The sequence below is a fragment of the Oncorhynchus tshawytscha genome, linkage group LG28 (genome assembly GCF_018296145.1).
Source record: "Oncorhynchus tshawytscha isolate Ot180627B linkage group LG28, Otsh_v2.0, whole genome shotgun sequence".
NCBI lineage: Eukaryota > Metazoa > Chordata > Actinopteri > Salmoniformes > Salmonidae > Oncorhynchus > Oncorhynchus tshawytscha.
The window spans coordinates 33,847,375-33,862,780 of record NC_056456.1 but is presented as its reverse complement, the minus strand read 5'-3'; the positions used below and the strand labels follow the sequence as shown (position 1 = coordinate 33,862,780).

Here is a 15,406-nt window from a genome sequence, read left to right as displayed (position 1 = left end):
CACAGAATTACACATACACAGAATTAATCATAACTTGATTACAAATTACATCATAAAGGAAAACATCCCTAGCGGGTGGAACAGATATGACAGCTGGTTACACAAAAGAAAAGCGGCTGGGTTTGAGTGAAAGAGCGGGAAGACTGAGGGACACAGGGAGAAGCTGTGCTATCGTAAATACAGTATCTTATGCATTCTAAATGACCGCCCATTTGGAAAAGGAAAATGCAATAAATATTTACTCTGAGCTGCGCTTCGGTAGGTTGGTGGTAGATGGAAGGCCGTGTTGCCCAACCGAGTTCTTTGTCCTTTGAAGAATGTCTCTGCTGGTAAATTGAATACGTTGTAGTAACATCGTTGTGTGGTAGACGGGATACTCTGTCTGTTCCTTCCTAACCTGCGTTTGCAGCTGCTGTTGCTAACTCAACGGCTAGGAGGTATCACTTCTGTAGTGAATAAGAGTTCATACCATTCACAACCAAAGCTCACGCTGATGTTGGCTTCGTTCTGTAGTTATTATCTGGACCATTTTGACATCGGACCGTCGTCCTCACATCCTCGGAACCGGAGGTTATATTGTCGTCAAGGCTTTATATAGGAAGGGAGAGGAGGGCGTGTTTGAAAAGTTTTATAGCCCATGTCCCTTCACAGGGGCGGGCCACTGATTGAGCAGAGCCCTAACCTTATAAAAATCCAATTCTCACATTTTAGAAGCCAAAATCACATTTCATCCCATCACGAATAATTTCATATTCAAACATTTAAATTGAACAACAATTCCATGTGAATCCGATAACTCTGATGTGTATACTTTCATTGATGAGAATGTCTCAGATGACAACGGAACTGACATCATATTCATTAAGTACCACCGCATATGTTCAATTGGTCAGATTACCAGAATATAGTTCATTTCCCCCCACCTTCTGATGTTCCCAGAATCTCTATGTTATCCAAGGTGTTTGCAAATGTAACATCAGTAGGGTAGAGAGAGGAAAAAGGGGGGAAGAGGTATTTATGACGGTCATAAACCTACCCCCAGGCCAACGTCATGACAGTGGCGAAGTGATTACAATTCAGCAATTTACACTGGAGTGATATATGTGCAGATGAGGATGTGCAAGTAGAAATACTGGTGTGCAGAAAAACAAAAACAAATATGGAGATGAGGTAGGTGTTACGATCAACTAGGAGTGGTGGGTGGAATCAGGCGCAGAGAGCAGGGTTCAGTCTTTTTTTCAAATTTATTCCCCAGCGCAACAAAACAGTCACGCCAACACACAGGGCGTATATAAGTTGCCAGTCCAAACAACAGGACAAAATAGACCGGAGAATAAATACACGAATAAATCACACCATCAAACACAGAGTAACAAAAACAAGCCCGCACAAATACTCAGCGGGCCTAGTGCCCTTAAATACCCTACAAACAAACCCTAATACAAAACAGGTGTACCCAATAACCCAAAACAAACGGAAAGGGAATCGATGGCAGCTAATAGGCCGGCGACGACGACCGCCGAGCACCGCCCGAACAGGAAGAGGCACCATCTTCGGCGAGGTTCGTGACAGTAGGTAGTTGGTTGGATGGGCTATTTACAGATGGGCTGTGTACAGCTGCTGCAATCGGTAAGCTGCTCTGACAGCTGACGCTTAAAATTAGTGAGGGAGATATAAGTCTCCAATTTCAGTGATTTTTGCAATTCGTTCCAGTCATTGGCAGCAGAGAACTGGAAGGAAAGGCAGCCAAAGGAGGTGATGGCTTTGGGGATGACCAGTGAAATATATCTGCTGGAGCGCGTGCTACGCGTGGGTGTTGCTATGGTGACCAGTGAGCTGAGATAAGGCGGAGCTATACCGAATGAAGACTTATAGATGACCTGGAGCAAGTGGGTTTGGCGACAAATATGTAGCAAGGACCAGCCAACGAGAGCATACAGGTCGCAGTGGTGGGTAGTATATGGGGCTTTGGTGACAAAACGGATGGCACTGTGATAGACTGCATCCAATTTGCTGAGTAGAGTGTTGGAGGCTAATTTGTAAATTACATTGCCGAAGTCAAGGATCGGCAGGATAGTCAGTTTTACGAGGGTAAGTTTGGCAGCATGAGTGAAGGAGGCTTTGTTGCAAAATAGGAAGCCAATTCTAGATTTAACTTTGGATTGTAGATGCTAAATGTGAATCTGGAAGGAGAGTTTACAGTCTAGCTAGACACCTAGGTATTTATAGTTGTCCACATATTCTAAGTCAGAACCGTCCAGAGTAGTGATGCTAGTCGGGCGGGCGGGTGCGGGCAGCGATCTTTTGAAGAGCATGCATTTAGTTTTACTAGCACTTAAGAGCAGTTGGAGGCCACGGAAGGAGTATTGTATGGCTTTGAAGCGTAATGTTTATTTTGATGGCGTAGAAGGCACCTCTTGCCTTGCCTCATTCACAGCTTTGTGTACGTTACCTGTGGCGCTGACATTTAGGCCGAGGTATGAAGAGTTGTCGGTGTCTAGATGGAATGCATAACCTGCATAACCTTTTTAGGAACGCCATTATTTTTGTCTGACTGAGATTCACTGTCAGGGTCCAGGTCTGACAGAATGTGTGCAGAAGTTCTAGTTTCTGCTGTAGGCCCTCCTTGGTTGGGGACAGAAGCACCAGATCATCAGCAAACAGTAGACATTTGACTTCAGATTCTAGTAGGGTGAGCCCGACTGTTCTAGTGCCCTCGCCAATTCGTTGATATACTGTATACACGACCATTCAAAAGTTTGGGATCACTTAGAAATGTCCTTGTTTTTTAAAGAAAAGTACATTTTTTGTCCATTAAAATAACATCAAATTGATCCGAAATACAGTGTAGACATTGTTAATGTTGTAAATTACTATTGTAGCTGGAAATGGCAGATTTGTTATGGAATATCTACATAGGCGTATAGAGGCCCATTATCAACAACCATCACTTCTATGTTCCAATGGCTCGTTGTGTTAGCTAATCCAAGTTTATAATTTTAAAATACTAATTGATCATTAGAAAACCCTTTTGCAATTATGTTAGCACAGCTGAAAACTGTTGTCCTGATTTAAGAAGCAATAAAACTAGCCTTCTTTAGACTAGTTGAGTATCTGGAGCATCAGCATTTGTGGGTTCGATTACAGGCTCAAAATGTCCAGAAACAAATACCTTTCTTCTGAAACTCATCAGTCTATTCTTGTTCTGAGAAATGAAGACTAATTCCATGTGAGAAATTGCCAAGAAACTGAAGATCTGGTACAATGCTGTGTACTACTCCCTTCACAGAGCAGCGCAAACTGTCTCTAACCAGAATTGAAAGAGGAGTGGGAGGCCCCGGTGTATAACTGAGCAAGGGGACAAGTACATTCGAGTGTCTAGTTTGAGAAACAGACGCCTCACAAGTCCTCAACTGGCAGCTTCAATAAATAGTACCGGCAAAACACCAGTCTCAACATCAACAGTGAAGAGGCGACTCTGGGACACTTGCCTTCTAGGCAGAGGTCCAGTGTCTGTGTTCTTTTGCCAATCTTAATCTTTTATTTTTATTGGCCCGTCTGAGAAATGGTTTTTCTTTGCAACTCTGCCTAGAAGGCCATGGACATTTCTAAGTGACCCCAAACTTTTGAACAGTGGTGTATGTTGAAGAGGGTGGGGCTCAAGCTTCATCCCTGTCTCACCCCACAGCCCTGTGGAAAGAAATGTGTGTGTTCTTTTGCCAATTTTAACCACACACATTTTGTTTATGTGCATGGATTTTTAGAATGTCTTGTTTTTTTCCCCAACACCGCCTTCCATCAATTTGCATAGCAGACCCTCATTCCAATTTGAGTCCAAATATTTTTTTTTATCAACTAAGCATGAGAAGACTTTGCCTTTGTTTTGGTTTGTTTGTCAATTAGGGTGTGCAGGGTGAATACATGGTATGTCATACGGTAATTTGGTAAAAAGCCAATTTGACATTTGCTCAGTACATTGTTTTCACTGAGGATATGTACGAGTCTGCTGTTAATGATATAATGCAGAGGATTTCCCTAAGGTTGATGTTGACGCATATCCCACTCCATGGTAGTTATTGGGGTGATCAGTCCTTGGTTCCAAATATTGGGGAAGATGTCAGAGCTGAGGATGATGTTAAATAATTGAAGTATAGCCAATTGGAATTTATGGTCTGTATATTTTATCATTTAATTTAGGATACCATCAACACCACAAGCCTTTTGAGGTGAGAGGGTTTGTATTTTGTCCTGGGGTTCATTCAACGTAATTGGAGAATCCAGTTGGTTCTGGGAGTCTTTAATTGTTGATTCTAAGATTTGTATTTGGTCATGTATATATCTCCATTTTGGATAAATAACTCTTGTTGTTGTTTGTTTAAGTGTCCAATTTTCCCAGAAGCAGTTAGTGTAACGGCTTTCTTCTATCTCCTCCTCGGACGAGGAGGTGTAGCAAGGATCGGACCAAAATGCAGCGTGTAGATTGCGATCCATGTTTAATCAAACAAACGTAACACGAATACACACAAAACAATAAACGTAACGAAAACCGAAACAGCCTATACTTGTGTCAACTAACACAGCGACAGGAACAAAGACACTAAGGACAATCACCCACACCAAACTCAAAGAATATGGCTGCCTAAATATGGTTCCCAATCAGAGACAACGATAAACACCTGCCTCTGATTGAGAACCACTTCAGACAGCCATAGACTTATCTAGAACACCCCACTAGCTACAATCCCCCATATATACACACCACATACAAAAACCCATGCCACACCCTGGCCTGACCAAATAAATAAAGATAAACACAAAATACTTCGACCAGGGCGTGACAGTTAGATTCGATGGATTCTTCAATTACATTGAGAGGATTTCTGACGTGCTGTTCGTTCTTTTTCCGTAATGTATTTCTGTATTGTTTTAGTGATTCACCATAGTGAAGGTGTAGGCTCAGGATTTCTGGGTCTCTATGTTTTTGGTTGGATAGGTTTCTCAATTTCTTTCTTGGGTTTTTGCATTCTTCATCAAACCATTTGTCATTGTTGTTCATTTTCTTAGGTTGTCTGCTTGCAATTTTTAGATTTGATAGGGAAGCTGAGAGGTCAAATACAGTTTAGGTTTTCTACTGCCAAGTTTACAACTTTCCTATTACAGCGAAACTTTTTGTCCAGGAAATTGTCTAAAAGGGATTGAATTTGTTGTTTCCTTCCATCTATAGCATTTCTTAATATTATTCAGTTCCTTTGGCTTTAATGCCTCATGATTGAGTATTGCTCTGTTCAAGTAGACTGTGATATTGCTGTGATCTGATAGGGGTGTCATTGGGCTGACTGTAAACACTCTGAGAGACTGGGTTGAGGTCAGTGATAACGTAGTCTACAGTACTACTGCCAAGAGATGAGCTAAAAATGTATCTACCGTAGGAGTCCCCTCGAAGCCTACCATTGACTAGGTGCTGTACATACCCAGCGTGTGACAGAGCTGCAGGAGTTATGACCCATTTCTGTTGGTTATGTTGTCGTAGTTGTGCCTAGGGGGGCATATATGGGGGAGGGAATGCTGTCACCTCCAGGTAGGTGTTTGTGCCCCTGTGTGCTGAGGTGGTGTCCTTTCTCTCGCTCACAGTCGGTCTCTCTCTCTCTCCCTCTCTTCCTCTCCCATCCCTCTCTATCTCTCACCTATATATATTTCCTCTCCCATCTCCCCCATTTCTGTCTCTCTCTCTCCTCTCTTCTCTCTTTCCCTCCCTCTCTTCCTCTCCCATCCCCCTCTATCTACCCACTCCCTCTTTCTGCATTAACCCTCAATCTATCTACCCTCCCTCCCCAACCCCCTCTCCATTACCCCTCGCCTCCCTCACAGCTGAATGACGGGCGCTTCACAGTGACCCAGCTGGTGGGCATACTGCGTGGCATCGCGGCGGGCATGAAGTACCTCTCGGATATGAACTACGTTCACCGGGACCTGGCTGCCCGCAACATCCTGGTTAATACCAACCTGGTGTGTAAGGTGTCCGACTTCGGCCTGTCCCGTTTCCTAGACGACTCATCAGCCGATCCCACTTACACTAGCTCTCTGGTGAGTGACCTGGATGGAGAGGGGGGTTGTGGGTATGAATGACCTGGATGGAGAGGGGAGTTGTGAGTATGAGTGACCTGGATGGAGAGGGGGGTTGTGAGTATGAGTGACCTGGATGGAGAGGAGAGTTGTGAGTATGAGTGACCTGGATGGAGACGGTGGTTGTGGGTATGAGTGACCTGGATGGAGAGGGGGTTGTAGGTATGAGTGACCTGGATGGAGAGGGGGTTGTGGGTATGAGTGACCTGGATAAAGAGGGGATTTGTGGGTATGAGTGACCTGGATGGAGAGGGGGTTGTGGGTATGAGTGACCTGGATGGAGAGGGGGTTGTGGGTATGAGTGACCTGGATGGAGAGGGGGTTGTGGGTATGAGTGACCTGGATGGAGAAGGTGGTTGTGGGTATGAGTGACCTGGATGGAGAGGGGGGTTGTAGGTATGGATCTTGTTAGCTTGGTCTGTGTTTAATCGGTCTTTCTATTTTTGTCTGTGTGTGTTTATCTGTGAGATTGCTTGTTTGTTTGCTTTCTTTGTTTGTTTGCAATTTTGTGTGTGTGTGAGTGTGCTCACTCATTTGTGTCTTTGTGTCTCTCTGCATTCTGTGATCATGTTTGTGAGACTTTGGTTACCTGTGTGTGTTTGTGTGTGTGTTTGTGTGTGTGTGTGTGTGCATTTCTGCGTATGTGTGTCTCTGCGTGTGTTTGTGTGTCTGCGTGTAAGTGTGTGTGTGTGTCTCTGTGTGTATCTCTGCGTGTGTGTGTATTTCTGCGTGTTTGTGTCTCTGCGTATGTGTGTGTGTGTCTCTGCCTGCGTGTGTCTGCATGTGTCTACCTTCCTCTCCCTGTGTGAGTGTTTATAATGGCTCCATCGCCCAGCATGCTCCACTGTATCAACCCCGCCTCCCCCTGTGTCTCTGCAGGGAGGGAAGATTCCCATCCGCTGGACCGCCCCTGAGGCCATTGCCTTCAGGAAGTTCACTTCGGCTAGTGACGTCTGGAGCTACGGCATCGTCATGTGGGAGGTGGTGTCCTACGGAGAGAGGCCCTACTGGGACATGGGCAACCAGGATGTGAGTTAGTTAGTTCCTAGCTCCTGTTGCGTCTGATAGGCTCATACTACCAGAAGAAGTGTTTCAATATCTACTGTAGCAGACTAGAACACACTAGCATGCGACCTGGATGTCAGTTAGTTAGTTCCTAGCTCCTGTTGCGTCTGATAGGCTCATACTACCAGAAGAAGTGTTTCAATATCTACTGTAGCAGACTAGAACACACTAGCATGCGACCTGGATGTCAGTTAGTTAGTTCCTAGCTCCTGTTGCGTCTGATAGGCTCATACTACCAGAAGAAGTGTTTCAATATCTACTGTAGCAGACTAGAACACACTAGCATGCGACCTGGATGTCAGTTAGTTAGTTCCTAGCTCCCGTTGCGTCTGACAGATCGACACAGCGTGTTGAATATGGTTCCAATACCCACACTACCTTACTACTTATTGATTTATTCAGGGTATTTATTTGATAGGGACAGTGCACATTAGTCATTGAATTAAAACATTTCAGTTTCAACATCAATGTAAAAGTCCCCGTTTAGCAACAAAGCAAATTTTCATCCGTGTTCCCTGAATGAATTACTTAGAATGAAATAATTTATTGGTCATGAATTTAAAGTAGTGTGCTAGTATGGCTGTTGGAATGGAGCCACTGTTTTATTTCAGATTCATAGTCTTGAAGGGATAGTTTACACTGAGGTACATTGCAGTTGCACTTTTAGTTTGAGCTTGACAGTTATGCTTGAGAGTTTTTATCTTCACTGTGCAGGTGGTTAGTGCAGCTGTGTTGACGTTTTTTTACTTTAATGTCTCCTGCTAACCACGTCTCCGCCTGTATCTTCAATCCACAGATATTTACTACGGCAGAGTAGTTAACTACCACACACACACTCATACGCACAAGCTCACGCGCACACACACCCACTCTCTATCCCCAAAACACATCTTACCATCTCACTGGGCTTCTACCTTATTAATGAATAGAGAGCAATTATGCTCATCCAAACGTGGCATCCAACATGTTGTATCACTGCAGTAGCCAGTTTCAAAATAATCATTACATTTGTGAGCAGCGAATAATAGGAATATGAATAGTACAGATGTTGTATGATCCCAAAGGCAAATTTGCATTGCAGCAAGAAGTAACCAAAATACATACCGACAGCATATGGATATAAATAGCTTTGTAGAGAATACAAACACGTCATGACAAATAAATGAGGAAACGGGGAGAGCAAGTTGTGCAGTGCAGTAGAGAGATTCTTCATCTTTTACAAAGGCCCATTTGCTTTGTAGCAAGTAGTCAAATACATGTGAAGTTTATAGAAAGTAGAACAGAAAATAGCATGTTGTAACAACAGTAATCAACTGTAATCAACAGTGATCAACTGTAATCAACTGTAATCAACAGTGATCAACTGTAATCAACTGTAATCAACTGTAATCAACTGTAATCAACAGCAATCAACCATAATCAACCATAATCAACCATAATCAACTGTAATCAACAGCAATGAACAGTAATCAACAGTAATCAACAGTAATCAACAGCGATCAACAGTAATCAACAGTGACCAACTGTAATCAACTGTAATCAACTGTAATCAACTGTAATCAACAGTGATCAACCGTAATCAACTGTAATCAACAGTGATCAACTGTAATCAACTGTAATCAACTGTAATCAACAGTAATCAACAGTGATCAACTGTAATCAACAGTAATCACATGTAATCACATGTAATCAACTGTAATCAACAGCAATCAACAGTAATCAACTGAATTAACTGACTCTTACTTTCTTTTCTGTTCATCCTCATGAATTAGAATTTCAATACACTTTTTAAATGGACAGGAATTGAGAATGGAATTGATGCCTAAACCTATTCTATCATATCATATGGTATTGTATCATGTGGTATCATATTGTATCGTACCACATTGTATACAATCACATTGTATCATATCGTATTAAACCCTTTTCTTAGGTGATGACTGCGGTTGAACAGGACTACCGTCTGCCCCCTCCTATGGACTGCCCCATGGTGCTGCACCAGCTCATGTTGGAGTGCTGGGTGAAGGAGAGGAACCTGAGGCCCAAATTCTGCCAGATCGTCAGCACCCTGGACAAGCTGCTCCGCAACGCCGCCACACTCAAAGTGGTCACCAGCACATACTCAGGGTGAGTGGAAGAGACTGGAGAGGAATTATTTCTTTATTTCTTTATCATGCATTTATTTCTTTATTATTATATATTTTTTAAATAATTATTATTAAAGTCAGCAAAAAAAGAAACATCCCTTTTTCAGGACCCTGTCTTTCAAAGATCATTTGTAAAAATACAAATAACTTCACAGATCTTCTTATTCAATGATCCATAAACAATTAATGAACATGGACCTGTGGAACGGTCGTTAAGACACTAACAGTTTACAGACAATAGGCAATTAAGGTCACAGTTATGAAAACGTAGGACACTAAAGAGGCCTTTCTACTGACTCTGAAAAACACCAAAAGAAATATGCCCATGGGGCCCTGCTCATCTGCGTGAACATGCCTTAGGCATGCTGCAAGGAGGCATGAGGACTGCAGATGTTGCCAGGGCAATAAATTGCAATGTCCGTACTGTGAGACGCCTAAGATAGCGCTACAGGGAGACAGGACGAACAACTGATCGTCCTCGCAGTGGCAGACCACGTGTAACAACACCTGCACAGGATCGGTACATCCGAACATCACACCTGCAGGACAAGTACACAATGGCAACAACAACTGCCCGAGTTACACCAGGAACGCACAATACTGTTGCTGGACCAGAAAGGACTGGGAAAAAGTGCTCTTCACTGACGAGTCGCAGTTTTGTCTCACCAAGAGTGATGGTCGGATTCGCCTTTATCGTCGAAGAAATGAGCGTTACACTGAGGCCTGTACTCTGGAGCGGGATCGATTTGGAGGTGGACGGTCCATCTTGCTGGGGCGGCAAGGTAGCCTAGTGGTTAGAGCGTTGGACTACTGGAAGGTTGCAAGTTCAAATCCCCGAGCTGACAAGGTACAAATCTGTCGTTCTGCCCCTGAACAGGCAGTTAACCCACTGTTCCTAGGCCGTCATTGAAAATAAGAATTTGTTCTTAACTGACTTGCCTAGTTAAATAAAGGTAAAATAAAAAAATTAAAATGGTCTGCGGCGGTGTGTCAGCATCATCGGACTGAGCTTGTTGCAAAAAAAATAACGGGCAAACTCAATGCTGTGCGTTACAGGGAAAACATCCTCGTCCCTCATGTGGTACCCTTCCTGCAGGCTCATCCTGACATGACCCTCCAGCATGACAATGTCACCAGCCATACTGCTTGTTCTATGCGTGATTTCCTGCAAGACAGGAATGTCAGTGTTCTGCCATGGCCAGCTAAGAGCCTGGATCTCAATCCCATTGAGCACGTCTGGGACCTGTTGGATCGGAGGGTGAGGGCTAGGACCATTCCCAACAGAAATTTCCGGGAACTTGCAAGTGCCTTGGTGGAAGAGTGGGGTAACATCTCACAGCAAGAACTGGCAAATCTGGTGCAGTCCATGAGGAGAAGATGCACTGCAGTACTTAATGCAGCTGGTGGCCACACCAGATACTGACTGTTACTTTTGATTTTGACCCCCCCTTTGTTCAAGGACACATTATTCCATTTCTTTTTGTCACATATCTGTGGAACTTGTTCAGTTTATGTGTCAGTTGTTGAATCTTGTTATGTTCATACAAATATTTACACATGTTAAGTTTGATGAAAATAAACGCAGTTGACAGTGAGAGGACTTTATTTTTTAACTGAGTTTATATAATTGTTTTATTCATATTTTTTATATATATTTATATATATGTGTATTTTATATGCACAACAAGACAGGTGTAAAGATTTTTTAAAATGGTTTCTAAACAACAGTTTCTAAATAAGCATACGTGCGTCTGCACCCGAGAAACCTACAGATTTGCACAAAAACCTCTCCCATGATAATGAACAAAAATCCAAAGTATACTGTCAATAGTAATAATTATCGAAACACCAACCTACACATTTAGTGGTTTTTACAGACATGGTCATATTTTTTTTGTTGTTGGTTTGATTTGTTGTTTTGGCGTGCGATCAACAATATCAACAGCACCGTGTTGGGCCTAAACTGATGTATAGGGCATGAAGTTCTGGTTCAGCTCTTTGTACCCCACTAAACAAAACCACACAATTATCATATTCCACTTATCAGTTTCTTGCTTGAGCCTCAATGTCTTCCAGTTTCACTGTTGCAGTATTACCCCAAGAGTGATTCCTATTGCCAGGAGCGGGCCTCTGTGAAGCTAATTGCGTGTGGAAATGTAATGTCTGACCTAGGTTTAATTCCCTGTGCTCTTGGCTGCCTCCTGAATGTAGGTAATAGGACAGAGAAAGAGATGGCGCAGACAGAGCCAGGGCTGCTGATATAGAAACAGACTGACGGACAGCTGAGGTGATGGATGATGTAGAAACAGACTGACGGACAGCTGAGGTGATGGAGGATGTAGAAACAGACTGATGGAGGATGTAGAAACAGACTAACAGAGAGCTGAGGTGATGGAGGATGTAGAAACAGACTGATGGAGGATGTAGAAACAGACTAACAGAGAGCTGAGGTGATGGAGGATGTAGAAACAGACTGATGGAGGATGTAGAAACAGACTGAGGTGATGGAGGATGTAGAAACAGACTGATGGAGGATGTAGAAACAGACTAACAGAGAGCTGAGGTGATGGAGGATGTAGAAACAGACTGATGGAGGATGTAGAAACAGACTGAGGTGATGGAGGATGTAGAAACAGACTGATGGAGGATGTAGAAACAGACTAACAGAGAGCTGAGGTGATGGAGGATGTAGGAACAGACTAATGGAGGATGTAGAAACAGACTAACAGAGAGCTGAGGGGATGGAGTGTGGGTAATAAGACAGATTGAGGAGAAGCTAAAAGAGGAATGTATTTAATTAGGTTGCTAAGGGAGGCCAAGCCCATTGCTGTGATGGGCCAAATGGGGAAGCGTGTGTTTGTTCGCGTGTGTCATTGTGTGTGTGTGTGTATCAATGTGTGTATGTAGGTGTATGTCTTGCGTGTGTTATGCTACGTGTCATTGTATGCCGATGATTCATTTATGGCCTCATCTGTGAGTGAGTGAGTGAGTGAGTGAGTGAGTGAGTGAGTGAGTGAGTGAGTGAGTGAGTGAGTGAGTGAGTGAGTGAGTGTGAGAGCCTTATCAATACTGTACGGATACTGTAGTATCTTTAGAATGGAGATGACGGAGGTACTAGTTTTTATTACAACCCCAACATGATTAATTTATTCTGCTCGGAGGTTAAATTGGATTTTGTAAGTGGTGGAACTGGCTTCTAGATTGTCTTTTCCATGATCGGTATCAACACATATTTGATGGATTCTCACTGTGTGCTGTGCTGTGTGCTGTCTCCCATCCTCAATGTTGTTGACAGCGTAATACTATACCACCTAACACAGCAGCGTTCTTCAGTCCTGCTCCTGAGTAGATACAGTTTGAAATAGATAAGTGCAGCACTAACACACCTAATTGAACAAACCAAGGGCTTGATGATTAGTTGATAAGTTGAACATTTTGTGCTAGCACTGGGCTGGAACAAAACCCTGCACACCCTATGGGTCTCTGCTCCAGAACCAGGAATCTAATAACACTGGTGTAAGAGATTGTACTCTTGAAAAAAAACACACGTGACTGACCTATTGCCTCTGTTGACAGGGATCTGATGCGGATCGGGGGGACATTGCCTGGCCACCACATGAAGAGCCTGGACAGCAGTCAGAATGACATCGTTCGACAACAGATGAGCGCAACTCTCCCCATAAGGGTCTGAGGTTTGGATCTGGACCAACAGAACAACAAACCAACAAATCAGCAGAGGAAACTGGACCCACTAGAAACTACCTAGGAGCTCTACTTGCAGAACCCAATGAATGAATGAATGGATGACCCATTCCTAGACAAAACAAAAGTGGTCTGCTGTACCTACACAAAACTAACATGGAAAAGGACATCTTGACTTTGGACAGCTTCAGTGGAGCTCTGTTGAGAACAGACTCTTGAGCAGCTTGTGGAGAACTTGTTTATTGGTGGGTGCTCGCACTCAGTATTGACATTTGTGATTTCGAGAACCGTCCATTGACAGAAAGCCAAACTCTCCCTCAGGTTATGTTTGCATGTCTGCATGTGTTTTCTGCTGCCTGGGAAGTGTCCTTTTTGCCAAAGTGATTCCCATGTCTTCCCTGCCTTTATCATTGACTTTGACCACGGATGGGAACAGATAAGGATACTATGTACTGGAAAGATACAGGCGCAATGATGATACAAAAGGGATTGTTCGAATGATGAGTCTTTGAGGATGTATTCTATGGATTCTGAAGGAACGCGGACACCTGAAAAGATTGTATCCTAATGCCATTGGTCAGAGAACTTGATTGCAGACTTCTATAAGAATTGCTGTTTTTTATTATCTTGATTTGTCCACTTTCTTTAATTGTGGTCTTTCATGTCAGTGGAAGGTTTCGGTCTCATGATACTGTATGTGTCTTTGCGTGTCCCATTCACCTTCCCTGGATAAAGGGGCTGACTGAGTAGGACATATTTGACTGTAACACAGTACAGGACACACCATCATGTGCATGCCAAATTGGAACTGTTGTGGATGAATGTCATGTGAACAAGAGACAATGGTTCCGCATAACTATTACTCTATTTTCTTACTCGTATTTTATTCAACTATGTCTTGTTTTGGATGCTAAGTTATTACTTATAGTTGAATATAGTATTGCATTTTCTACAGTAATTGAGGGATATCTTCTTTTTTTTTTCACACGTTATCTTAATACACTAGACAGTGAATTTAATGATTAAACAATATTCTAATATTTTGTGACAGCTGTAGCTCGTAGGAAAGGGTTAATGATGAACCATAGCTACTTCTAGTCACCATTGCTGGCCCACATTGCCAGCCTGTCAGTACAGTTGTCAATTCCATTATTCTGGACACGTTACTGATATCTTAGCCTGGGGTTCCAGTCTGTTTGTGCTTTAACCAAATCGTCTCTGTGTTTTTCCATTGTCATGCCGAACATGTTTGCTCTGACACCGATAGTCAGGGAAGTTGGCTAAAGCACATAGAATATGGTACCAGGCTAACTGGCTAACTGTGTTGAGGTGTCGGATGTTTTCTTAAGTAAAATGTGTCAAGGATCCCGTGCAAATGAAATATGTTGCCATTAAGATGATAACTATGTGACCTCAATATCAACCTGACCCACAAAAAGTTTGAATTATTCAGTGAATTACTCTTGACATGTTTTTTTTTTTAAGTACGCCAGCTGTCAGTATCTGCCGTGTTATATGATCTCCCCATCCCTACTAAATCCGCTCAGAGTTCATCTTCATTTGGCCCCTCTGACCTCCGTGTGAACCTCCGTATGTTTGTTTGTTGTTGGCAACATCAAAAGAAAAATAACAGTTTAAAGGGGCCATGTACCAGGATAGAAAAATCTATGTGAAATAAGAAAAACAAGGAAATGTCCGTCAGGGCAGACTTCTTTCTGTAAGACTAAGGTGTATGGAATTGTAAAAAAAAAAGAAGAAAAACAAGAAACTAGAACAAAATAAGCATTTCTCTCTTAGTATTTTTTCGATAATCATATGCAAATCAATTATTAAAGTGATCTATGGTATTCTCTTTTATTTCTCTGCGGGTCCAGCACAAAGTCATTCCAGGTCTTCTCTTCTTCCAGACGTAGGACGAACATAAGGAATAGCAAGTATGTTTTTCTTTTAGAATATCATATTAGTTATGAAACTCATTCACTTTTAAGCTTAATCAAAGACCAGTCCACACAGCTCATTAATTAGTGAGAAAGCAGGACTATAGATTCGTCCTCTGTCATGAGAGAGGCTTCAAGGAAGCGGGATACCCTGACATCATTCCAGCACTGGTAGTGGATCTATGTGCATTTCTTGGCAACCTGTACACAACCTGTACACAACCTGCACACAACCTGTACACAACCTGTACACGACCTGTACACGACCTGTACACAACCGCATCATGTCACATCGGTCTTGTCTTGTCAATATTGATGAGCGGTGCTGTCAACTGGCAACACCCTGGCGGTGGACACTTTACTGATGTTCTGTTTTTATTGACTGTGTTAAAACCGACCCTCGTGGATGGCCTGGACAGCTAATGCAGATAT

At 42.8% G+C, this 15,406-nt stretch overlaps 1 protein-coding gene across 1 annotated transcript in view; it reads left to right on the top strand.

The window, feature by feature from the left end:
• LOC112227145 (ephrin type-B receptor 3-like) overlaps positions 1–14,884 on the top strand; it is a 70,763-nt gene extending 55,879 nt beyond the window's left edge. Inside the window, exons 12-15 of the mRNA XM_042307992.1 lie at positions 5,869–6,084; positions 7,003–7,152; positions 9,122–9,315; positions 12,912–14,884. Of these exons, the coding sequence (XP_042163926.1) occupies positions 5,869–6,084; positions 7,003–7,152; positions 9,122–9,315; positions 12,912–13,026 (675 nt within the window). The 3' untranslated portion in view covers positions 13,027–14,884. The remainder of the gene's footprint in view (positions 1–5,868; positions 6,085–7,002; positions 7,153–9,121; positions 9,316–12,911) is intronic.
• Positions 14,885–15,406: the final 522 nt, after the last annotated feature.